At 41.5% G+C, this 26,264-nt stretch overlaps 1 protein-coding gene across 5 annotated transcripts in view; it reads left to right on the top strand.

The window, feature by feature from the left end:
- TTN (titin) overlaps positions 1-26,264 on the top strand; it is a 312,175-nt gene that overhangs the window by 24,724 nt on the left and 261,187 nt on the right. For all 5 annotated transcript variants that reach the window (XM_075317392.1, XM_075317390.1, XM_075317394.1 and 2 more), the window contains exons 7-15: positions 4,661-4,877; positions 5,515-5,664; positions 9,133-9,267; positions 12,601-12,876; positions 12,966-13,091; positions 15,774-16,043; positions 16,297-16,362; positions 16,978-17,236; positions 25,245-25,299. In XM_075317392.1, coding sequence (XP_075173507.1) covers positions 4,661-4,877; positions 5,515-5,664; positions 9,133-9,267; positions 12,601-12,876; positions 12,966-13,091; positions 15,774-16,043; positions 16,297-16,362; positions 16,978-17,236; positions 25,245-25,299 — 1,554 coding nt within the window. The remainder of the gene's footprint in view (positions 1-4,660; positions 4,878-5,514; positions 5,665-9,132; positions 9,268-12,600; positions 12,877-12,965; positions 13,092-15,773; positions 16,044-16,296; positions 16,363-16,977; positions 17,237-25,244; positions 25,300-26,264) is intronic.

Below are 26,264 nucleotides of genomic sequence, written 5' to 3'. Positions count from 1 at the left end.
AAAGGGGGTGTTTGTTGGGTGTGGGGATTGTTATAGTTCGTGACGCCACCCACGGTTGTGGTGATTGCACCACCGCTGCTCAGTGTGGGGGTCCCGGGGATGGTGATGCGGAGCAGCCAGGTGTTGTGTTGCCCCTCCGTGGGTAGGGGTTGGTAATCCCGGGGCCCGGTGATGAGATGTGAAGTGTAGGGCCTGGAGGGCGCAGGGGCGCGGGGGCAGCGCTGTGCCTTGCGGCACTATGGTACTCACTCAGCCTGACACACGGACACAGTTTGTACGGTAAACCAACGGCTGGTAGGACGGTCCCACAGACGGCTGCACCTGCACTCCCGGTAGGTAACGGTGACGTTTCTCTTCCTTGCACCTATGTTGTCTGATGGTAGCGGTGGATTCCCTCCGGTTACCCGCTCCCCGACTGCAATCTGGGCCGGAGGAGCTCTACACTTTGCCCGCAGGCGCTGGCCCTGGGGAAACTTGTGCCTTGGCGGTGGCGGTGTCTCCCCGGTAATGGTCGGGCTGTTGCCGTCAATCGGGACTTGGTTGCTGGGGGATCTGCGTCCCCGTCACTGACGGATTTGGCAAATTCGGCGACTCCTAGCCTTGCCGGGGTCCGAGAGGCCCCTGCCCTGGTGCTGACTGTCCTTCGGAACACTGCTCCAGACCACCGGGCACACAGCCAACGGGGTCCTTCCAGGAACTTCCAAACTGTCCCCCTCCAAACAGTCACCGCCGTCGCTGACCTTGCTGTTCTGGCCCTACACACGGCTGGGCTCTCAGGCTTTCTTTCCTTCTGTCACTTTGCTTGCTTTCCTCCTTTTCTCCCTTCACTTTCACTTTGTTGTTTACTCTAGCCCCTGCCTGGGCTACTCCTCACTCCTTCCACTTCCTCCTCCCTGACAGAACTCCTCACTCAAGCTCTCCCTGAGCTCTTCTGCCTGGTTACTTCCTGCCTCCAGTGTTGTGAGCTCCTTGGTGGGCGGAGCCAACAGCCTGGCCCACCCCCTGGTGTGCATCATCAACCTCTGGAGGAAGGCAACAAGGATTTCTGGTTAGCAGGTGTGCCTACCTGGAGTGTGGGGTGTGGTGGTGTTGTGACCTGTGTCCCCTGGCTTGCCCAGGGCGACACACTCTCATGTTGTATAATGGCCCCCACATTAGCTCCCATGCTGTATAATGGCCCCGTATTAGCTCTCATGTTGTATAATGGCCCCCACATTACCTCCCATGCTGTATAATGGCCCCCACATTACCTCCCACGCTGTATAATGGCCCCCACATTAGCTCTCATGGTGTATAATGGCCCCCACATTAGCTCCCACGCTGTATAATGGCCCCCACATTAGCTCTCATGCTGTATAATGGCCCTCACATTAGCTCTCATGCTGTATAATGGCCCCCACATTAGCTCCTATGCTGTATAATGGCCCCCACATTAGCTCTCATGCTGTATAATGGCCCCCACATTAGCTCTCATGCTGTATAATGGCCCCCACATTAGCTCCTATGCTGTATAATGGCCCCCGCATTACCTCCCACGCTCTATAATGGCCCCCACATTAGCTCTCTCGCTGTATAATGGCCCCCGCATTAGGTCCCATGCTGTATAATGGCCCCCACATTAGCTCTCATGCTGTATAATGGCCCCCACATTAGCTCCCATGCTGTATAATGGCCCCCACATTAGCTCTCTTGCTGTATAATGGCCCCCGCATTAGGTCCCATGCTGTATAATGGCCCCCACATTAGCTCCCATGCTGTATAATGGCCCCCACATTAGCTCTCTCGCTGTATAATGGCCCCCACATTAGCTCCCACGCTGTATAATGGCCCCCACATTAGCTCTCTCGCTGTATAATGGCCCTCGCATTAGCTCCCACGCTGTATAATGGCCCCCACATTAGCTCTCTCGCTGTATAATGGCCCCCACATTAGCTCCCACGCTGTGTAATGGCCCCCACATTAGCTCTCTCGCTGTATAATGGCCCCCGCATTAGCTCCCACGCTGTATAATGGCCCCCACATTAGCTCTCTCGCTTTATAATGGCCCCCACATTAGCTTTCTCGCTGTATAATGGCCCCCACATTAGCTCCCATGCTGTATAATGGCCCCCACATTAGCTCTTACGCTGTATAATGGCCCCCACATTAACTCTCTCGCTGTATAATGGCCCCCGCATTAGCTCCCATGCTGTATAAGGACCCCCAGAGATTAGGTTATCACAATAAATAGTCAAGGATGGGATACAGGTCCAACATGGATGTATTGGGTTTTTTTTTCAGAATAAGGGCTCTCTCGCACATCAGGGTTTTTTTCGCTCATGTGCTTTCCAATATTCTTACAAACAGATCACGGTCGGACCCATTACAATGATTGTGCCTTTTCACTTGTCCTTTTCTTCTGACCGATTTTTCGCAAAATATGTCCTGCGGCTCAAGCTTGTCAATTTAAGTCATTGACCCTTTGAAAAATAACGTCATTGATGTGCCGTCTATATTTTGCTATTTAATAGGTCACTAGAAGGTTCAGTGTTTTTTAATAAAAGAAAAACAAATGCTACAGAGATTAAAAAAACCTGACATAACGGTCAGCACACTGGGAAAAAAAAAGAAAAACACTGAGCATTTTTCACCAATCTAACAATGGCAGTTTTGTATCTCTATTGACTTTTATAGGGAATTTTTTGAATTTTCTGAATTCAAGTTGACATGATGATGCCTGCAGGATTTCTATATTCCAGCATTCTACAATATGTGTGTCTGTGGAAATAAACCTTTCTTATTAATAGAACAATTCATTATTATAGCAACAGTGTACAGTGTGGAGGTCGTATTAGATCATGTTGCAACATGAAGCCTAAAAACCCTTTGTGTAAATTCGCTCTTGGCTTTAGTTGACTTGAAAGAAAACATTTACCGGTAATTTTTTTTTTAGCATCTTCAAATTTCATGTAGAGAAATACTGCCATCTAGTGTATGATTTCTAAAATGCAATCATGCCAGACACAACTTGTTCTTTGGCTAAAAAAAAATGACATTTTCTGATTCCTTCTTTGCTGTATAGATATTGGTTTCTTCATTAAAGAGATTATTCACTACTTATACCTTAGGAGAAATCATTAATGTTTGATTGACCGGGGTCCGACACCCAGCACCCCCACCAATCAGCTGCTCTTGGTACTGGCGGCAGAAACAGGTGGCTTGTAATGCTCAGTTCCAGAGCTGCTCCATCTTCTGATAGTGGCCGCAGCTGGGTACTGCACATTGATTTGAATAAGAGGCGGGTGTGCAGTACCCGGCAGCGGTCGCTCTCAGAAGACGGAGCAGCTCCGGAACTGAGCATATTTGACCATCGGCACCAAGAAGAACTGATCTGCATGGGTGCTGGTAGTTGGAACTTGGTCTATCAGACATTGATGACCTATTGTATGGATAGATCATCAATGTTTAAGCAGTGGACAGTCTCTTTAATCTTTGACATAAATAGATTTATTTTTAATTTTTTGGGGTTGTTTTTTTTTTTTAAGATAAAATCCCTGTAGATTAAATGAGTGACATTTCCAGTTTTCTTTTAAGTACTGTAATGTAAGCCCTTGAGCAAACTCATCAATTCAATGAAAACACTGCAAAAGCAACTTATAAAACAGTTCAACTCTTCTCCTCTCTAATGAGGCCATTTACATATTTAATTTCCCAGAGTACCATTGCCTGGCCTATAAGTCTCCTAAAGGCCCCTTTACACACTGCAACATCGTTAGCGATATCGCTGTAACGTCACCGGTTTTGTGACGTAATAGCGAACTCCCCAGCGACAATGCAGTGTGTAACACGTATCAGCGACCTGGCCCCCGCTGTGAGGTCGCTGATCGGTACAAATCTTTCAGGAATATTTTTTGTTCCTTTGTTTCCCACTGCGCAGCATGCATTGGTGTGTTTGACACCGTTACAACGTCATCGTTAGCGACTTAGAACCCAGCCCGTAGGTGTGCTATAGCGTTCCCTTTCCCGACCCTTACCTCCGATTGGTGGTCGCTGTTGCGTTCTGATTAAGAACGCACTAGCGATCACCCATCGGAGCTGAGGGGGGGCGTGTAAAAAGGACACCTAGGTGGCTTCAGCGCCAAACACCACGCCCCTAACATAGGTGTGAGTCGTCAAATAGCTGCTGTGTGACACGTCCCCAATGACCAGCGAGGTCGTCCTGCAGGTCCTTATCGCTGCTGCGTCGTTGGCCAGATCTGCCTGTTTGACAGCTCAACAGTGACTGTTTAGAGACTTTCCAACGATCCCGGCCAGGTCGGGATCGCTGGTGGGATCGCTAGAAAGTCTCAGTGTGTAAATGGGCCTTTACGCTGGCTTAGCACTCTACATAAGGCGAAATGTTCCTCATGTCAGAAGCCTCTCACCTCCTGCTCTGGTGAGGGGCAAACATCCTGAAACATGTTTTTGCAAACGGAGTGTCTGGTTTGGCTTCTTATCTTAGGTCATGTGCAAGGCTTGTTAAAAACTCAGTATTGGCTTTAAGGATTGCTACCCCCCAATAGATGGTGCTAAAGTTCTAATTCTCCTCCTTCCTGAAGAACCTATTTGCATCTATTTAAAAAGCACAATGTATCTATCCTTATTAGTGACTCATAGCCGAAATATCTTTTATTACCATCAGGTCAGTCTCTCCGGCTGGAAGAGGACTGTCTACGTCTCCAATCAGATCTGTGAAGTCTCCTTCTCCTGCAAGGATCGCTTCATCATTGGTTGGTGCTGAAGTTCCTCCTCCTTGGAAGCAGGAAGTATTCGTGTCTTCTTCAGCCTCACACATAAAGACTGAACAGAAGTGGGAATCGAGGGAGCAGATCACAGTTACCGGTGTGGATACCAGAGAGGTAAGGGCCTCATTGTGTACATCAATACATATTTTATCATTTCTTCAGTTATTAGGCATAGACTAGACAGAGAAAAGCAGGTTGCACAACTTACAGTCGTCGTAACTTAAAGGGATTATCCTGTGAAAACAAGTTATCACCTATCCAAGAGATAGTTTGCCAATCGGTGGGTGTTTGACTGCTAGGATCTGCATCAATCTGCAGAATGGGGAATTTGTAATCCTGATGAGTAACTTTTATCCATGTTGCAAAATGGAGCCGCAGGTCAGATACCCAACTGCTGCGCCATTCATTCTGTATGGGACTGCCGTAAAAGCTGAGCACAGCACTGGGCAGCACCAGAGGGAAAGAAAGGAGCACAAGTTGAGCATACACACTGTCGCTCTATTCTAACAACGATGGAAGTCACCGTGTTCTTCTGATCAGTGGTCAGACACCAACTAATTAATGAGTTATCATCTATGCTTTAGCTGACACCAGTGACATTGAGATTTGTGTATTGTGTACCCGAGCTCACTGTTTAGTCTGTGCCATAACATGGAGGTTTGTAAAGTAGGTAATGATTGTTCAAATATTCTCTAATGTGATTTTTCAAAATGTTATCTGTGAAATGTATATTTTAATGTGACTGATATAGGTCCATGGAACAGGAAAAACAGCAGCTGTCGCTACTGTAGTTGCTGCTGTTGATATGGCCAGAGTGAGAGAACCTACTCCAAGTGCTACTGAACTGACCACTAAAAGGACAGCAGTGACTGCTGTGCAAGTTCAACCTGTCCCTGAGCAGGTAGAACAAAAAGTAAAACATTAATAACACTTAGAGCAATTATGCTGCTAAACCAGGGGCATGCTGGCAACTTGCATACTAGTAGTCTATTTTTTATTTCCTTACTGATTGAATGCTACCCCCAATTTCTGGAAATTAAAGTAGCACTCCAGCATACGTTTTTGCACATTTAATGGTAACTAATCGGAAATATTTAGCTGTGTCATTTTTCTCTATCCCAGCTCAGTTTGATCTTTACATTTTGACGCCCCTATTTATAAACTACTGCATCCTATGATCTCCATCAGTATAGTACATGCTCTCCTAAATAGAAAGGAGGTCAGTCTATGACATCCTATGAATTACAGAACTAAATCATAACATATAACATCTCTCAAAACAGGTCAGAGAAAGGGTTAAACAGTACCGTGCTGCTGCAAAGGTAAAATCCAGTTGAATTTTGTATAAAAAAGTTATGTTATTGGTCTACGCGTTTCGAAGATTCATCTCCTTCTTCAGGACAAAAGTCACATTAATGTGATTTTTGTCCTGAAGAAGGAGATTAATCTCCGAAACGCATAGACCAATAACATTACTTTTATAATACAAGATTCAACTGGATTCTACCTTTGTGGCAGCGTGGTGTTGTTTAACCCTTTCTCTGACTTGTTTTGTACTACATATATCGGGTTACTGCAGCAGCCGCTACATGTTCCTACAATGGTTGTAACTAGAGTTGAGCGAGTTTCAAAATATTTGTTATATTCTCAATACTGGTAATGTGTACTGTGTAATACTCGCGTGTTTGTTCTGAATATCGTGCGCAATGCAAGTCAATGGGATAAGCGAGTAATGCTCTACTGGACTCCAGCAGAAAATTACTCGCATTTCCCAATCATCAGATAATTTCTCGCATATCTGATTGACTTGCATTGTACTTGCTATTCTGAACAAATACGTGAGTATTACACAGTACTCGTTACGAGTAACGCAAATACGAATATTCCAGAACTTGCTCAGATCTAGTTGTGACTCTCGCAACCCCCACAGGTGAGCCTCCATGATCTGTCTTTACCCCATTGCTCTGCTTGGATAAGACCCTATCTGCACTTTGTCTCCCATATTTGGTTTTCTAATATAACATTTCTTATGATAGTTGTCAGACTCGTTCTCTCCCCTCGCAGTTTTACCCTTCTTGTTCCTCCATTTGCCCCTCAAACGTCTGAGGATGCAATTTTTGCTTTATATAGAAGAGTAGTGGTATAGTAGGTGAGTCCCTATAATCATTAGAGCTGTATAGTTCTAAACACCTTTGAATCACACTGCATGTGTCTATCTGTGAGCAGAATCTCCAGTGTATCCTATTGGTTATACTGTTTTGCACAACTAAGAGCTACATGGGGAATCCTATCACAAGCAGAAGGTAGATGAATACATAACTGAGACTCTGCTGTATAGATTGCATAGGATATTCTGAACCTCTGCTGTATACATCACAAAAGATACACTCAGACTTTGCTGTGTGCATCACATAGGATACATTGAGATTCTAGTGTATCTATCACATAGAATACATAGATACTGCTGTATGCATCACATAAGATATATGAGACTCTGCTGTATACATCACATACAATATATTGAGTCTGCTGTATCCATGACATAGTATACACTGAGACTCTGCTCTGTACATCACATAGGATATGCTGAGACTCTGCTGTATGCATCACATAGGATACACTGAGACTCCGCTGTACACATCACATAGGAAATGCTGAGACTCTCCTGTATGCATCACATAGAATATACTGAGACTGCTGTATACATGACATAGGATTCACTGAGATTCTGCTGTATACATCACATAGAGTACACAGAGACACTGCTGTATGCATCACATAATATATACCGAGATTCTGCTGTATACATCACATAGAATATACTGAGACTGCTGTATACATGGCATAAGGTACACTGAGTCTCTGCTGTATACATTACATAGGATACGTTAAGACTCTGCTGTATACATCACATAAGAAACGCTAAGACTCTGCTGTATGCATCACATAGAATATACTGAAAATCTGCTGTATAAATATCACATAGGATACAGTGAGTTCTTCTCTGATACTAAAGGACGCTATCCCTTTTCACCTGCACCTCAAATTATAACACAATCCAATATTTCTGTATATTTTTGTATATATCACATAGGATAGGCTGAGACTGCTGCATACATCACATTGTATACATTCACAATGTGATCATAAAAAAGAGTGAATCAGCTCACCACCATGTAGTCACTCCAGGAAGGAAAATCCGGACGGTGCTCGTGGGTCAAAAAGGCTGTAGTCAATCAAGAAAAGGCGGATCCCCAGCACAAATAACGTCCATAGAAACTTGAAATAAAGTTACAATTTCATTTTATTCCAATAATGGTACAAAAAAAAAGGGGGAAGAAGGAACAAAACATAACTCCTCCGATCTACGCATTTCAGACGCGATCGTCCTTAGTCATGATCAACTTGATCATCTTGATAATGACTAAGGACGATCGCATCTGAAACACATAGATCGGAGGAGTTATGTTTTATTCCTTCTTCCCCCTTTTTTAACCATTATTGGAATAAAATGAAATTTTAACTTTATTTCAAGTTTTTATGGACATTCTTTGTGCTGGGGATCCGCCTTTTTTTAATTCATAATGTGATGTATACAGCAGTCTCAACCTATCTTATGTGATATATATGAAGACCTCTGATAGACTGTGTTATATATATCACATAGTATATACTGAGACTCTGCTGTATTCATAAAGGGATAAAAACTCTATGTCACTAGGAACTATCGCTGGCTGCCGTTAGATAGGAGTAAGCAATGTGATGAGACTGGCATCGTGGGATATGTAATCTGCATTAGGAGAACCATATCAAAGAGGAAAAACAATTCAAAATGGCAGGCAACCCAGACATGGCCTCTACATTATTAAAGCTATGCTGCACCTGATAGGTAAAAAAAAAAACACTTTTATTGCTAGAGTGCTTCTTTAAGTTTTCTATGCAGTGCTCAAATACTTTTGGCATTGACCATAGGTTTTTGCTAATAAAAACAAAACCCAACATTCAAGCAAAGGTCCAATAATATTAATAACAAGAATAATGCCCGGTGGATTTAAGCCCTCAGTGACCCTCCTTTTTTTTGGACGTACTTTATGTGATCTGCGAATGTGCATCCATGACATATCGGAAGATGATTTGACCCCTTTAAACACCTCAAATTCAACTCGGCCAAATACTTTTCAGACCAGCTTGTCCCTGATTACTAAGCATACTATAACAAGAGCTTGCTGAACGCTTCACTGACCTTCATCATCATCTTCATCAGATAACAACCACTTCCATGCTTCCATTTCACTCATTTTATCTGCTAGTCACATTTTAGAATTGATTTTTATCATTGTAAGCAACAATTTTTTTTCGTAAATACCAGGTAAGGAAAGAAGCTGAAAAAACTTCTGTAAGCACTGTAGTTGTGTCCAGTGAAAAAAGCAGACAAGAGACCGTTGCCAGAACGGTAGAAGCTGCTGCCAGCAAGCGTGAACAGATACACGCAGTTCAAGAACAGGTGAATTCCACTCCCGGACTTGCACAAATTTAACATAACCCCATATTTTTTTGGTCAGAATTGTGGAAGCTAACACAAGCCTTGAAAATATAGATTTTACTTTTTACTTTCTGAAGTCCTAATATGTTAGAGGAATGTTTACTAACTGAGATCCTGTGACCAGTACCACTGGCCTAACCTAAGGTTAGACTTTGGGCAAACAAAAAAGGTAAATCCAGTTGGCAACTCCCAAAAAAATATGTTTAAGGTAGACCGCCTCTGGCACTGGCCACACATGTATGAGTTTAGATTTTTATAACCTAAGCACCCATGTTTGTTCTTGCACATCAACTGTATGGATCATTACAAACCTAAAGATTTGCATTGTCGTGTACGTTTACCGGTTGCACAGATGAATTATGATTCAGAGAAAGTAATGGCTGTGGCTACGGTTCTGGCCGCTGTACAGCAAGCAAAGAGTCGGACTCTTCTTTGTACGGAAATGTTAGATATCTCTGATGTACCGGAAGAAAAGGATGAGGTACCAGCACAGTGATCACATCTACCGTACTCTTCTTAAGCACAGGGCACTTCTTTTTTCCAATCTTCTTTACCTTTATTTCCAATCATCTCTTCCACGTTTGGTGTTTTGCAAATTGGCGCACATATACCACGTGCATGTTAGGGCCATATAAGAACTCCTGTTTTTATATGAGCTGATATCTCTTATGTGTTTGTTTACCTATGTATTATATGTATTATGTGTATATGTCCTTTTTTTCCTTTGATATCGCACATGTAAAGTATCAGCATATGAAGAAAGTTTATAAATTTCATGTTAATAGTGAGAACCAATTTCTGGAATAGGGAAATACAACTTTTACATTGGCAGCAACAATTTTCGGTGTTGGCTCTACTCCATTGGCTGAGATCAACATTACATTTGTATTAGCTGATTACTTATGTCCCGTCATATGCAGTTTTATGCATATAAACAATTGTATTGAAATACGTAGTTGACTATGTTTTTCAATACATATTGGATGTGTTCCCAGTTATATTCCAGCTAAATGTTTGCCAAAGGGCACCCATTTGGCATAAGTTTGAACAACAAGTCTTTTGGCTGTTTAGGATTCCTTATGGTTAATGACTAGGGCTGATCAAATACCTCAAATATTCGGCTTCGCGAATATTTGCCCAATAAATCGCCTCTATTCGACTATTCGCAAATATTCGATGTGCAATGTAAGTCTATGGGAAACCCGAATAACAACTATTCGGAACTATTCGGGCTTCACATGGACTTACATTGCGCATCGAATATTCAAATAGTGGCGACCTATTCGTTGGATATTCGCAAAGCAAAATATTTGAGGTATTCGATCATCCCTATTAATGACATAACTGAGAGTACATTTTAACTATTCAGAGCCTTCCTTTAAAGTCCATATATTATCAGTAATACAAATAGTTTACATCAATAAATACATCTCTTAGACTTGATGAGGATGTTGTGTTCAGTTTGGTCATTCTTCAGCATAGCTATGTACTGCTGTAAAGGTTTTCCTCAATTTATACTCCCTTAGACTAGATGATAACTCCTCAGTGTCTCTCCTCCCTGCTGCTGCTGAGATTTTACTCTGCTCAGTACAAGCTGCATCTGTCAGTTATGCAGGATGGATAGAGAATTAATACAGGTAGGGGTACTTTGCGCTACGGCAGCTTCACATGCACTTACCTGCCCTGCGACATCGCTCTTGCCGGCGAACCGCCTCCTTCCTAAGGGAGCGAGTCGTGCGGCGTCACAGCGACGTCACATGGCAGGCAGCCAATAGAAGCAGGGGGCAGAGATGAGCGGGATGTAAACATCCCGCCCACCTCCTTCCTTCCTCATTGCAGCCGGGACGCAGGTAAGGCGATGTTCCTCGCTCCTGTGGCTTCACACACAGCGATGTGTGCTGCCGCAGGAACGAGGAACAACATCGTAACATCGGTCCTTCCAAAATTATGGAAATGACCGACGCTACACTAATCATACGATTTCAACGCTTTTGCGCTCGTTAATCGTAGTAAAAACAATTCACATACTCCGATGTCGACAGCGACGCCGGATGTGCGTCACTTTCTATTTGACCCCACCGACATCGCACCTGCGATGTCGTAGTGTGCAAAGTACCCCGTAGTCTGATGACTAGAGATGAGCAGACCTGTTGAAGTTTGGGTTCAGCGGGTTCAATTGGACTTTAGATAAAGTTCAATTCAGGACCCGGACTTGACCTGAACCTCATTGGAAGTCACTCGATGGGCAGTTCGGCTTTCCGCCCACATACAACCAGCCATAAACAGAGCACTTCTATTGGAGGAAGGGCAGGATTATTTTTTTTGTACACACTACATCCGATAACCTTGTTGTTGCCCCCAGTGCGAGGCCTTCAAACACTGAAAGCAGCTTGCACTGGGCCGAGCACCGAGCGTACCCTAGCACAGCGATGCTCACGCGAGTGGTTTGCATATGTACAGCACTCAAATTCCAAACTCGAACACTGATTTTTTTGTAAATTCTGTGTCCAGTATGAACTCCAAACTTTACTGATCGACTTTGCTCATCTCTACTCATGACCTATTTCAATATATAGCTGGACTTATAAAATGCTCTTCTTAATATCAGGATTATGCACCATCCTGACTTGAATTTCAATGTAAACTAACCAGTCTCATCAGGTCTAAGAGATCCATTTAATGATGTATTAAGTATCTGATGATAGATCCACTTTAAAGGGGGTTTCCAGGACTAATATTGATGACCTATCTTTAGAATATATCATTATTGTAAGAGACGTAAAGGGGCGTCTAACCTCTAGCACCCCCTAAGAATTGGTCAAAAGAAGGGGTCCCACTTAAATTGCCAGACACAGTGCTGTGCATTTTTGTTGTGGCTGTGTCTGGTATTGCATCTTGCAATATTTTGGCCTAAGTCAAATGAATGGGTCTGACCTACAGAACTAGGTAGAGCCACCACCAATTTTTCAATGCTGTGTCTGGTAAACAGTGGGGGAGGTGACCCCTTCACTCAGCTAATTGCTAGGTGTGCTGGGAGTTGGGTCACACTATCTAATATTTATCATAGGGATTACGAATGCCTGCCATATTATAGAGTTCCATTCTCAGCGGCAAGGCAAATAAATTGTTGCTTCCACAGGGAATGAATAATTACAAGGTTACCAAACAATATCGAGCTGCATTGTCCTACTTTTGTATCTATGTTTCTGTCCATGTTTCTTGCCATTGTTTTGCATCTTGTTTCCTTCACGTCTATCTGGAGTTTTGTATGAACTGTATTAATGTTGCCTTTAGATGGAAGCTGGGAAAAAAGCGGGAGCTGTGGCTACAGTTGTCGCTGCAGTTGACCTTGCACGGGTTAGACAACCAGGACAAACAGAAGAAGGTTACGAGGAGGAAACTGCTCTGCAGTACGAATACAAAGAGCATGTTTCTGCTAGGAAAACTGTTGAATTCTCACCCGAGCGCCAAGTTGTCCCTAAACAAATCCCCGTAAAAGCTCCAGAAGTCCATGTCCCAACTGTGCCAAAAATAATCCCAATTCAACACGTGCCATCACCGGTTCCACAGGTTAGGCCCGCACTTCATTAATTTGCCATTATTTCTCTTTCGACATGTAATTGGTACCAAACTCAACGCAACTTTATTGATTAATGTAGATTAAAAGAACTCCAGAACCACCAACCGTACCAGTGGTCCAAGTGGATCAAACTATCTCACACACACCTATTCCTCACTTTTCCGTCACTAAAGTTACAGTTCCCAAAGCTGAACATACACAGGAGGTAAGAAATGAGTGACATGTGTATCAGGCAATACGGATTGTCACCACTGCCAAGAATATATCTAACTGCACTGGCAGTTCATCGTCATTACAGTCACCAACATAATAATAATCATCATCATAACCATTTTTCTTACAAATATTCATTTTACAAAAACCAAAAATGCTAGAAAAAGAAAATTCAATACAGCGATTGATATACTTGATATTTTTGGACTGAGCAAATGAATATTTGTAATGTTTTGCCTGATACACATTATCTGAAGATATTAAATCACTCCATATCACATTAATAATAATACAGGAAACCCTACTTATATATATATATATAGTTTTTAATTTTGCAGTTGGTATTACTGCGTACTAAAAGCTGGTCATTAACAAAATTAGAAGTTTCCTCTACACTTTCTTATTAGCTGCAATAAATATGTAATGCCTAGAAAAAGCTTCTTCACTCTTGATTTTCCCATCTTCTGCACATAACACCTTCTTGGCTGAGTGTCTATTTTTTTGTATATTTATGTTTCTATGTGTCTTGTGTGTATTATGACTATACAGCAACTACTTATTGCTTCTCTTCTTCTGATTTTAAAGATGCACTGCTGTTCACTTTTGTCAACTTTAATGATCGACCCTAAAAAACATTACATCTCTCTCTCTATACAATTTTTTAAACATTTTTCTGGGGTTTTTTTTTGCAAAGTTCAAGAGTAATATATGCAATGCTGGGTCTCAGACGGCCTTTCCATTTTGTTATGGCACTATAAACTAGCGTTGCATATTAATAACTGTTGCTGACTTGCTGTAGTTATTTCTATGCAACCGCTCATTGATCAATCACAATATGGAAGGCTACAGTAGTCTCTGCCCCCCCTAAATTTGATGTTTGAACCCTTTTATTCTGAATTGTACAACTCCTTTGGACAGGTTCTGATTGCTCAGCTTGATCATTTGGAAGCCATCTGACTTACGCAGCCTTTTCTTTTTAATAGGAGTTAGGGATGATCGAATACCTCAAATATTCGGCTTCGCGAATATTCGACGAATAACTCGCCACTATACGAATATTCGATGCGCAATGTAAGTCTATGGGAAGGCCGAATAGTTCTGAATAGTTGTTATTCGTGTTTCCCTTAAGGGGGCTTTACACGCAACGACATCGCTAACGAGATGTCGTTGGGGTCACGGAATTCGTGACTCACATCCGGCCTCGTTAGCGACGTTGTTGCATGTGAAACGCACGAACGACCGCTAACGAGCAAATTTAATGACCATATCGTTGATCGTTGACACGTTGTTCTAATCTCTAATATCGTTGCTGTTGCAGGACGCAGGTTGTTCGTCGTTCCTGCGGCAGCACACATTGCTATGTGTGACACCGCAGGAACGAGGAACAACATCGTACCTGCGTCCTCCAGCAATGAGGAAGGAAGGAGGTGGGCGGGATGTTCCGGCCGCTCATCTCCGCCCCTCCGCTTCTATTGGGCGGCCGCTTAGTGACGCCGCTGTGACGCCGAACTAACCGCCCCCTTAGAAAGGAGGCAGTTCACCGGCCACAGCGACGTCGCTAGCCAGGTAAGTATGTGTAACGGGGACTAGCGATATTGTGCGCCACGGGCAGCGATTTGGCCATGACGCACAACCGACGGGGTCGGGTGCTTTCACCAGCGACATCGCTAGCAATGTCGCTGTGTGTAAAGTGGCCTATAGACTTACATTGCGCATCGAATATTCCCAAATAGTCGAATAGCGGCGACCTATTCGGAAAATATTCGCGGAACCGAATAGTTGAGGTATTCGATCATCCCTAATAGGAATATGTCATCAGAAACTGACCTACTCTTTAAATCAGATTTTTAGATTAGAAGTATTTTTATTTCTTTTTTACATGTTTGTTATTTATTTTTCCCATCTCGATCTGTATTAAAAAATATATGTATAGAAATCTTGCAATTTTCATACTAGTCACTGGGGCTTTTCTAGTCTCCGAATGGTGGATTGTGTGTTATCATCTGTGTGTAAAGGTGTTTCCTGTCATTGGAATCCTGCCTGTGGTGATAATGAGATTTCTAAAAAGTCTTCTATAAAGAGCAGGAAGTATTATGATGGAAGTTGTGACATCATCTACTGAAAATGGTGGATAGTATGTTATCATTGGTGTGTAAAGGTGTTTCCTGTCATTGGAATCCTGCCTGTGGTGATAATGAGATTTCTGCAAAGTCTTCTATTAAGAACAGGAAGTATGAATATAAAATAGCACATGGACCAATGTTAAAATTGCAAGATTTCTATTTTTTTTTCTAATACAAATTTGTATTGTGATTTGAAAAAACCCCAAAACATTGGATCTAAAAAAAACAAAAAAAAAAACCACACACACACACAGATCTGGGTTAAATAGGTCAATTTCTGATGATACATTTCCTTTAGTGACCTTCAGTAAAAATTAGGTAAAATAAAAACCGAAGAAAATAAAAAACAGAGTAAACTTCACATTAATTGAATAAAGTAAAAAAAATTAAAGAACTGGAAAAATTAAGAACCATTGACAGCTGTGCCAAATTCAGCAATAAAAGCAATGCAGCATGTAAAATCATTAAAGCTTGGATAAAAGCAGAACACATCTTTAAAATGTATGGCTCCTTGATCATAAAATAACAGATTTCCTTTTGGGTGGGGTCAGGTGTCAATTGCAGGATCGGCGATAGCGACTCTGGAGAAAGAATTAACCACAGCAGCTTCACAAAAGATCACGAAATCTGTGAAAGCTCCACATATAAAACCAGCCGAACCTCGAGAGGCGGCAGAAAAAGTCGTCGTCTCTCAACCCTTCTCTTTGACAGAAACTACTGAGGCCTACAAATCCCGCTTTGACGTTGAAATGAAAAGAGATGTAGGCGTGAGTGTTTCAGGTGGCTTAGCGCGTGAAGATAGATTTCAGTATCAATATGAGGTTGGTCATCGAAAAACTTCTTCATCTTCCTTGATTCTTCGCATAATGTCCAGCTATAACAAAAATAGTCTTTCTTCTCAACAGCCCTATCTCCTTACTACTTTCTGCGTTCTAAACGTGTGTGTATTATTAGTACTTTACTGTGCTTCTAACATGACCATATGCAGGAGAAATCCTATACACCAGTCCACCCAGTACAGCTATATTTAAACCCATGCCTATAGAAAAGCTAACACTCTTCCATATGTTGCAGGCGGAGGAAGCAGCCCGGGTGCCTCAACCAGCAGAAGTCCCCGTTTCTCCACCAACTTTAGTTTCTGTAAGTAAAGCATTAAAGGGATCTGATAATCTTTAATTGGACCTTCACCCATAGTTACCTTTAATATCTCAAAAGGGTTTAGCCAATTCTAAGTACATTGAGTTATTATTATTATTATTTATTATTATTATTCTTATAGCGCCATTTATTCCATGGCGCTTTACAAGTGAAAGAGGGTATACGTACAACAATCATTAACAGTACAAAACAGACTGGTACAGGAGGAGAGAGGACCCTGCCCGCGAGGGCTCACAGTCTACAGGGAATGGGTGATGGTACAATAGATGAGGACAGAGCAAGAACTCTTCCTTTAGTCCATATTTATTAATTATGACATATTGAGTATTGGTATTTCTTTCATATTATGGGAAAGTAATTTTAGTTAAGTTTTATGGAACTAAATATTTACTGCTTTAAGATATCCAAGATGTAAAAAGTAGAATCTTAAAAGTCTACTGCTACCCCTGAAGAAGCATATGGGTCACAATTTACAAAATAATTAATGTATTCTTAGAAACAAAAATAATGTTCCTAAAAATGTAATATCCCATGTTTGAAATGATGCTAGTTTGAGCGTTTACATCAAAGAAACTACAATCTTTGACTTGTTCACAGGGATTGAAAAATGTGACAGTTCTTGAAGGCGAGTCTGTCACTTTGGAGTGTACCATAGCAGGGTACCCTTCCCCAACTGTGGTTTGGTATCGCGAGGAATACCGAATTGAAAATTCCATTGATTTCCAAATTACCTTTGAACAACAAATTGTACGCCTTGTGATTCGCGAGGCATTCGCCGAAGATAGCGGCCGATTTACTTGTACAGCAACCAACGAGGCAGGCACTGTCAGCACTTCTTGCTACCTCCTCGTTCAAGGTAAGCCAATACCACTTGTGTCAGCTTATTTTGGATGGTGGTTCAGAATAGCAAGGGTCTGAATGTGAGGAGCAGCTGCATTTTATTACCTGCCTGTATTTATGGTGGACAAATGGACAAGTGGCATGTGTAGTCTATTTAAGTGAGGTCTATGGAATTTTTGGGGGTGTTGAATTGCATGGATGAAATCTTTATGAAGTAAGACAAACTTTTGAAACTTAATGGAATCTTATCTACACTGTGTACAAAAGTTTTTGTGAAGTTTCAATCACCTTGGAAAAGTGGAACTGCGTGAGGATGTAGTTTTAACAAAGAACATTTTTATATTTTACCATAGATTAATATATTTTGGGAGATAAGGCAGTTTTTTTGAAAAATGTTTTTGGTCAAAGCCAAGAGAGAGGAAAAGTCTAGATCTTTTCTCTGTACTTTTTATTTGTATCACAAGTTCTAAAAGAAAAAAAGACGATGAAGGAGGCGCTGTCCACCGAATTAAGTGTTTATTTTAATAAAAATACTAATACATTGCATTTCCAGAGCGGACCACTCTCCTCTTAAAGCATACCTGAAGAAGAGAGCGACCTGCTCTGGAAACGAATTGTATTAGTATTTTTATTATAATAAAAATTCACCGGTAGACAGCGCCTCCTTCATAGGCTTTTTCTTTTGGAGCTTGTAATATTCATCCATGTGGGATCAACAAGGAGAGAAGGCAGTTTGACCTCTGTTTGTTCAAGGGTTGCGCTTGTGGTTTTTCGCAGCTATTCTTTATGAACCCTTTTCATCATTAGGCTCACCCCATTACCGATCCGTTTGGCCTCACACAGGGAACGCCTCACATTATTTTTCTTTTTATTTGTATGTCACAGTTGTGCTCACACCTGGTTTTAACTTGAAAAATTGTCTACAAAAAAGTTGGAATGGATCAATTTAGTTGGTGTTGCATGGGACAAGCATCAGTTCGGCAATTGATATACCTGCTAATTTATATTGTGTTTGTATTGTGTATTTTGTCATAGCCTTTGATCATCATATTGCTTAGTATAATGCTTAAGGAGGGGGGAGTTTCTGTGTGTGTGCTATATTTCTACAGGCAAGATATGAGACTGGAGATTGTCAAATCCTGATAGTGCGCAATATACACACTGTCATGATTCCACTCAATTGCCAGATCAAGCTGGTGGTCACGTGCTATCTACATGTCAAATAAATTCTCATCCACTTCCCTCTAAATTTTCATCCACTTATTCCAATGTTTGAAAGAAGTGAATAAGAATCTAATCAGCACATGACTGCCAGCATATAAATTGCAAACTAGTGGTCACTTGATTGCCAGCTTGATCTGACAACTAAAGGGAATACTGACAGTGTGCACAATACACAATGTCAAGATTCGATAATCTACTATCATACAGTATATAGTAATTGCACAAAATGTATATCAAAAATGAGAAAAAAAAAAATTAAAAAACGTAGTACATGCAGTTGAGTTGTGGTTTTGTTGTAAACTATATTGTTTCTCCTTAAAGAAATGTTTCCATAAGAATAATTTGTTTCTAGAAATTTTCGTAAAACTGTTTCTTTATACAGCACAACTTTGGTACGGCATGTAGAAAATGAAATCATGCAGTATAATAGTTATGGTTTTCTGTATTCAATTTTCAAATGTAAAGTTTATTATATCATATATTAACAGAAGATGTTAAGCTCTACAGAATGCAATAAAACAAAAATTGTGAATGTTTTATATGAATATGTTTTATTATGAATATTTTCACATTTTTTTTTTATACTGATCCACAAGTTGCGGGTTATTATACACTCTGAATAATTGGAAGTTGAATATGGGTTTTTCTACTTTAAGGCATTTTTTCATGTGTATTTTATTAAAAGGAATCTGTCAGCAGGATTGTACCAATTCCCCAAACTATTTATTTGGGGATGTTGCTCTTTCAAAGACAAGTGCATCAATACCTTTACATGGCCAGTCCATCCCTCCATTACTGAGAAACCAGCATTTGCATTGATATGTAAATGAGCCACTCCAGCTCTATTCCTCGCCCTGTGCCACCTCCCGCCTGAAGCCACACAGCATAGAGGCTGTCAATCAGGCAGGAGGAGGCAGTGTTGAGCAGACAACAGAGCTGGAGTGACAGAGGTTTCAGATCTACAACTTCATTTGCATATCATTGCAAACATTGATTTCTCAGTAATGGAGGAACGGACTGGCCATGTAAAGGTATTGCTGGACTTGTCTTTGAGTGAGCTACATGTGCATATAAGTAGTTTGGGGGTTAAATTCTGCTAACAGATTCCCTTTAAAGTGAATTTGTCACAGCACAGGACCCTTTACCTTAAAATTTGATGAAAAACAAAGCAGTGGTTGCACCAGCTAAGAATCTCAACAAAATCTGGTTCAACATGCTACTGAAAAATACATCCAGATTGTGTCTTTCTTAAGTGGACCTAAGGGGTAGTTTGCACGCTGCGACATCGCAAGCCGATGCTGCGATGCCGAGCGCGATAGTCCCCGCCCCCGTCGCAGCTGCGATATCCTTGTGATAGCTGCTGTAGCGAACATTATTGCTACGGCAGCTTCACATGGACTCACCTGTCCTTGGACGTCGCTCTGGCCGGCGACCCGCCTCCTTATTAACGTCACACGGCAGGCGGCCAATAGGAGCGGAGGGGCAGAGATGAGCGGGATGTAAACATCCCGCCCACCTTCTCCCTTCCGCATATCCTACGGAAGTCGCAGTGGCGCCAGTAGAAGTTCCTCGCTCCTACGGCTTCACACACAGCGATGTGTGCTGCTGCAGCAGCGAGGAACAACATCTGACCATCTTGTCATCGTAATTATGGATTACGCCGACGCTACACCGATGATACGATTACGACGCTTTTGCGCTCGTTAATCGTATCATCTAAGCTTTACACACTACGATGTCGCCTGCGATGCCGGATGTGCGTCACTTTCAATTTGACCCCACCGACATCGCACCTGCGATGTCGTAGTGTGCAAAGTACCCCTAACACTAGGTCAAAAGTGTCCAGTTTTTGCTCTTATCTTATCCCCGCTGCTCCCTTGAGTATTCCATTTTGTTTTTGTTTGCTTTTATATTCTGCAATACAGTTGCAGAGATATGGGCCTTTATGTTCATTGTTAATTATGACGGTCCTTACCAAGGGGGTATGGCTCATAGGATTATCTGGGGCGTGTCCTTGGGCTGCTCTGTTTAATTAATTAGTGGGTAATGCCTCCCTTGTTAAAGATCATAAAAATTAACACTAAATTAGAAGGAAAACATCTTTGTATCCAAATGGCAGGTGTAAATAAAACAAACAAGCAAACAAAAAACACAGAAAACCCAGGGAGAAGCAAAAAGAAAATAAGAGCAAAACTGGTCACTTTTGACCTGATGACAAGTCCCTCTTTAAGTTAGCTTTTACTTGGAAGTATTTTGTCAATGGTTAACTTAGGCTGCTTTCACACATCAGTTTTTTGCCATCAGGCACGATCCGGCAAAAAAGCTGATGCGACGGATTCGGCGAAAAAACTGATCCGTCGCATCAATTTTTTCCATGCGTTCCTTCTGTTTTTTGACGGATCTGTTGTGATACTGAGCATGCTTAGTTAAAAAAAAACGGATCCGTCGTTGGATTCCGTCATATGCCGGATGACAACGGATCCGGCGCCCATAGGCTTCCATTATACAACATGCCGGACGGCGTGGTCCGGTTGTTTGCCGGAGACAAAAAAGTTCCATGCTGCGTCCTTTCCAGCAGCCGGATGCCGCATGCAATGTAAGGCCATCCGCCACAATCCGGCGCTAATACAAGTATATGGGGAATAAAACAAATCCGACGCCGGATCTGTTTTATCCGCAAAGCGCCGGATTGTGCCTGATAGCGAAAAACGGATGTGTGAAAGAGGCCTTAGCCAAGTAGTATAAAGGTATAATGATAAAACTTGCATTGCTTAAGAGTTTTAGACCCACTTAGCTTACAAATGCTAAGGAAAAATACTGCCATGTGAAAGTATAAAGTATCTTGGGTGTTGCCATGTTGTCAGCTAAGCTAATATACTGAGCAGATATCCTCAATTATTACTGCGTTCATTGTGATGCTTTTTATAAGTGTAGTATCAGACACTTAAATTTCCCATACACATTAGATAAAAGTGCTACTGTATTAAGCATATATTAGGCTCTTTTTGCCTATATAAATATTTCCAAAATTCAGTGCATTTATAGCTAAGCAGTAGTATAGTCATGAACAATATGACACATAATTTTGCATTGCCGTTCAGTATATGTCATGTAAAGCTATGCTCTATACATAAGAAGAAGTGCTTTCATAAGCATGAATGGATCTACCTATGCATTTGTATAACTTCAAGGTAAGAGCTTGTCATATATGTAACTGTTCCCTTATCTGTGGACACATGGCACAAGCTTCAAGCATACATTGAGCAGTAATTACAGGAGTCATTGGCAAGAATCACAAGTAAGGAGTGATATTTACTCATAGTGATTAAGACAGTATATCTGCACATGTCCCCAAAGCGCGTTTCGCTATTGCTGCTTCCTCAGGGGATGAGGAAGAATAATTAGCGAAATGTGTGTTGGAGATACAAGCAGATACACAGTCTTAATCACTAAGGGTAAATATCACTTCTTACTTGTGATTCTTGCCAATGACTCCTGTAATTACTGCTTAATATATGCTTGAAGCTTGTGCCATGTGTCCATATATGAGTGAATAGGTACATATATGACATGCTCTTACCTTAATGTTATACAAACGCATGAATAGATCCTTCCATGCGTATGAAAGGAATTCATCTTATGTATAGAGGGCAGTTTCACATGCCATATACTGAACAGCAACTCAAAATTATGTGTCATATTGCTCATGACCATTCTACTGCTTAGCTATCTATGCACTGAAGTATGCAAATATTTATATAGGCAAGAAGAGCCTAATGTAGGGTTAATGGAATAGTAAGAAAGAGAGAAAAAGAATTGCTGTATACAGGGATCAACCAATAAGATTTTGTTCAAATCATCAAAAATTTATTTTATTGGCACAAATTTTATACATGCAAAAATATCCACACAGAACAGTGAAAAATAGCAAATAAAAACATCTAAAAACAGTCAACGAACACCCCAATACATAGTTCCATGTTAGGAACCCAGCACCATGATCCTGAATGAAATTCCACTAGATGTACAAATCAATAATATTCACAGGCATAAATGCAGGACCTGTGTGCAAATTTTCACTGCAAACCCTATGCCATATAGTACTCTAGAGAATCGTACCCCATCTGGCACCGCCATCAATAAATACAATATAATAAGTATAAAATACTAGCAAAAGAAGGGGATGAAGATAACCTTATAATGAGGAAATCAATACACCCAGTTCAATAGTTAAACATTTTTGATGATTTGAACAAAATCTTATTGGTTGATCCCTGTATACAGCAATTCTTTTTCTCTCTTTCTTGATATGGTCTATTGTTGCTGGTGGTGATCCCAAGAGGGGAAAGGTGCCGCCTTATTTCCTATGATGTTAATGGAATAGTACTTATTGGTTTACTATCTTTATGTGTGGAGAGGGATAATATATGATTTATACCCCACTTTCCCACAATACTTGGAGTTGGATTATAACCCAATACTGACATGGCAGCCTATCCGCCATTTTTTTCTACTGGGATTATCGATTTTCATGAAAAGGATATGTATGTGAAAGTTTGTCTCTTTTTAAGAAATATGTAGCAAGGATTGATATTTTTTTCATAGCCGTTTGACTCTTGGTTCTCCTTTTAAATTATGTAATTTTGAGTCGCTATGTTCTAGAATCATAATAATCATCTATAATAAAATTCTGGAAGTATTTAAGAAATGTATGAAAATTTGTAAAAAAGGGTATGGAGGACAATAAAAGGCTGAAGACCTTATTTTTTAGAATCTTTTGGTATTTGATATATTAAGAATGGGGAAATTTACCTCATTGGCACTTACATGGGTTGTTTGGGACTTTGTGTTTTTTTTGGCTACAAGGCTAAAGGCCGCTTTACACGCTGCGATATCGTTACCGATATCGCTAGCGTGCGTACCCGCCCCCATTGGTTATGCGACATGGGCAAATCACTGCCCGTGGCGCACAACATTGCTGAGACCCGTCACACTACTTACCTGCCTAGCGATGTCACTGTGACCGGCGAACCGCCTCCTTTTTAAGGGGGTAGTTCATTTGGCGTCACAGCGACGTCACTAAGCGGGTTCCCAATAGAAGCGGAGGAGCGGAGGTTCCTCGTTTCTGTGGTGTCACACATAGCGATGTGTGCTGCCGCAGGAACGACGAACTACATTGTATACACAGTAGCAACGATAATTGGGAATAGGGGGGCATGTCACCGATTAGTGATTTTGCACGTTTTTGCGATGATGCAAAATCGCTCAACGACATTGCTACAGCGGCCGGATGTGCGTCACAAATTCTGTAACCCCAACGAGATCGCTTGAGTGATGTCGTAGCGTGTAAAGCTGCCTTTAGAACTTACCAGCAGGTACGTTCTAACTACCTGCCTTTTCTGCCTTACAACAATCTGTTCTGGCTCAGAGTGGTCATGGACTTTCCCACCAGTGATTCTTCTGCTTCCAGTGATATGACATCAACAGAGAAGCTTTCTCTTCCACTCTGTTCTGTAGATGGGGCGTCACAACCAATGTCATAATGATTGATTGCCAACTCCCTGCTGGCTATTCGCTTTAAATTGGCAGTGACACCCCGTCTATTGAACAGACTAGAAGTGAAAGAGCTGATTCATTGAAGTTTAGTAAAATTAAGCAAGAAAATCACTGCCTGAGCTGGAACGTATTAATGCACGGCAGAAGAGTCAAGTAGTTAGCAACTAGCTGATGGTAAGTTCTTACCCCCCTAGCCAAAAAAAAACCCCAAAGTCTTGGATTACTTCTTTTACGGAGTGAACTTTCTTTTGTTTCATTCCCTAATAGTAGCTTTGGTTTCTCTCAAGAATGTTCCAGAAATATGATAGGAGCAAAGTGTTACAACCTAAAAATTCTCCTAAGTGAAGGAGGGAAGGAACTGCATCTGTTCCTTTGCTATACTAATTATCTGACATGGTTAGATGATATCTTAACAGCGGTATAGACATGTGGCAAACAGGCCTGTACATCTGATGAGTGATAGTTCGGACTCTTTTGAAGTGAAACTGGAGTTGACTTAATGTTTATGCATCTATAAATATATTTACTGTGATGCAGTATATTCTTATTAAGGCTGCGTCCACATGTTATGATGGGTTTTCTTTGCAATCGCTTTAAAATAGCATAATTTTTGTCTCAACCTTTGAAAACCTCAGTAAAACAATGTGGCATCGATGCAGATGTTGCATAAAAATGCATCACAACTGCAACGTGTTAAAGAGGTTGTCCGCTACTTTTAAATTGATAGCCTATCCTTAGGATAGGTCATCAATGTCTGATCGGTCGGGGTTCGACACCCAACACACCCGCTGATTAGCTGTTCTCGGTCCCGGTGGCGTCAGCAGGCAGCTAGGAATACTCAGTTTCGGAGCTGCCCCATCAACAGGTAGCGTCCACTGCCGGGTACTGCATATCCCATTCAAATCAATAGAAGGCGGATGTGCAGTACCCAGCTGCAGCTGCTATCAGGAGATGGGCAGCTCCTGAACTGAGCATTTCCAGTCGCCTGTTGCCACCACCGCAAGCGCCGATAACAGGTAATCGAGCGGGGTGACAGGTGTTGGACCCCAGCAAATCAGATTTTGATGACCTAGCCTAAGGTTGGTTCATCAATGTAAAAATAGTGGACAAAGTCTTTAAGCCTAACAATGCTGAGCTTATTATTTGTGTATTTAACGATTTATATCAAATTATCATAATTAATTTGAAAGTTATTGAATTATATTGTAAGTTTTTTATCAACTCTTTTTTATTATTTCCGTCAGTTTCTGAAGAATATGAAGCAAGAGAAACTATTACTGAAAAAATGACAGAAGAAAAGTAAGTAGTTTTTTTTTATATATTTTAATTTGTATAGTATATAGGGGAACTGGAGGAGGAACTAGTTCATGTAGTACTTAGCGTAATTGGTTCTTTTTTCTTTTCTAATAATTCTATCCTGCTCATAGCAGTATGTAAACATTAATAAATATATAACAAAGAACAAAGGTTATATTGTTTCACAAAGCAGCATTTTGATATTTGTCACAGCAGGTTATCTCAGTTAAAGAGGTTGCCCAGTCTTCTGATAAAAGTCTGCAGTCACTTTAATGTGACTGCAAACTTCTAAGGGGTACTTCTCACATAGCGAGATCGCTGCTGAGTCACAGGTTTTGTGACATACCAGTGACCTCATCAGCGATCTCGCTGTGTGTGACACTAAACAGCGATCTGGCCCCTGCTATGAAATCGCTGATCGTTACACACTGTTCTGGTTCATTTTTTGCTCGTTGGTCTCCCGCCATCAAACACGCATCGGCGTGTTTTACGGCGGGAGACCAACGAGCACCGACTCTGTGTAAGCAGCGTACGCTGGTAACCAGGGTAAATATCGGGTAACTAAGAAAAGCGCTTTGCTTAGTAACCCGATGTGTACCCTAGCTACGTATACAGGGAGCCAGCGCTGGCAGCCTGTACGCAGTGTATGCTGGTAACCAGGGTAAATATTGGGTAACCAAGCAAATCACTTTGCTTAGTTACCCGATATTTACCCTGGTTACCAAGCGCAGTATCGTTACATGAGTCGCTGGTGGCTGGTCGCTGGTCGTTGGGAAGCTCTGACTGTTTGACAGCTCACGAGCGACTCTGTAGCGACGTACCAGATCGTATCGTGGTCAGAATCGCTGGTACGTCGTTTAGTGCGACGGTACCCTAACTCTTGACAGTATGCGGTGCGCATACTTTTAAGATTCATTGGTATAGTTGGTGAGAGCTATGTGACTGTAAGTATGAGATTTGCATGCTTC

The sequence above is a fragment of the Anomaloglossus baeobatrachus genome, chromosome 7 (genome assembly GCF_048569485.1).
Source record: "Anomaloglossus baeobatrachus isolate aAnoBae1 chromosome 7, aAnoBae1.hap1, whole genome shotgun sequence".
Classification (NCBI taxonomy): Eukaryota; Metazoa; Chordata; class Amphibia; order Anura; family Aromobatidae; genus Anomaloglossus; species Anomaloglossus baeobatrachus.
Note: the sequence above shows the minus strand (reverse complement) of the source record. Positions and strands in the feature narration are given on the sequence as shown.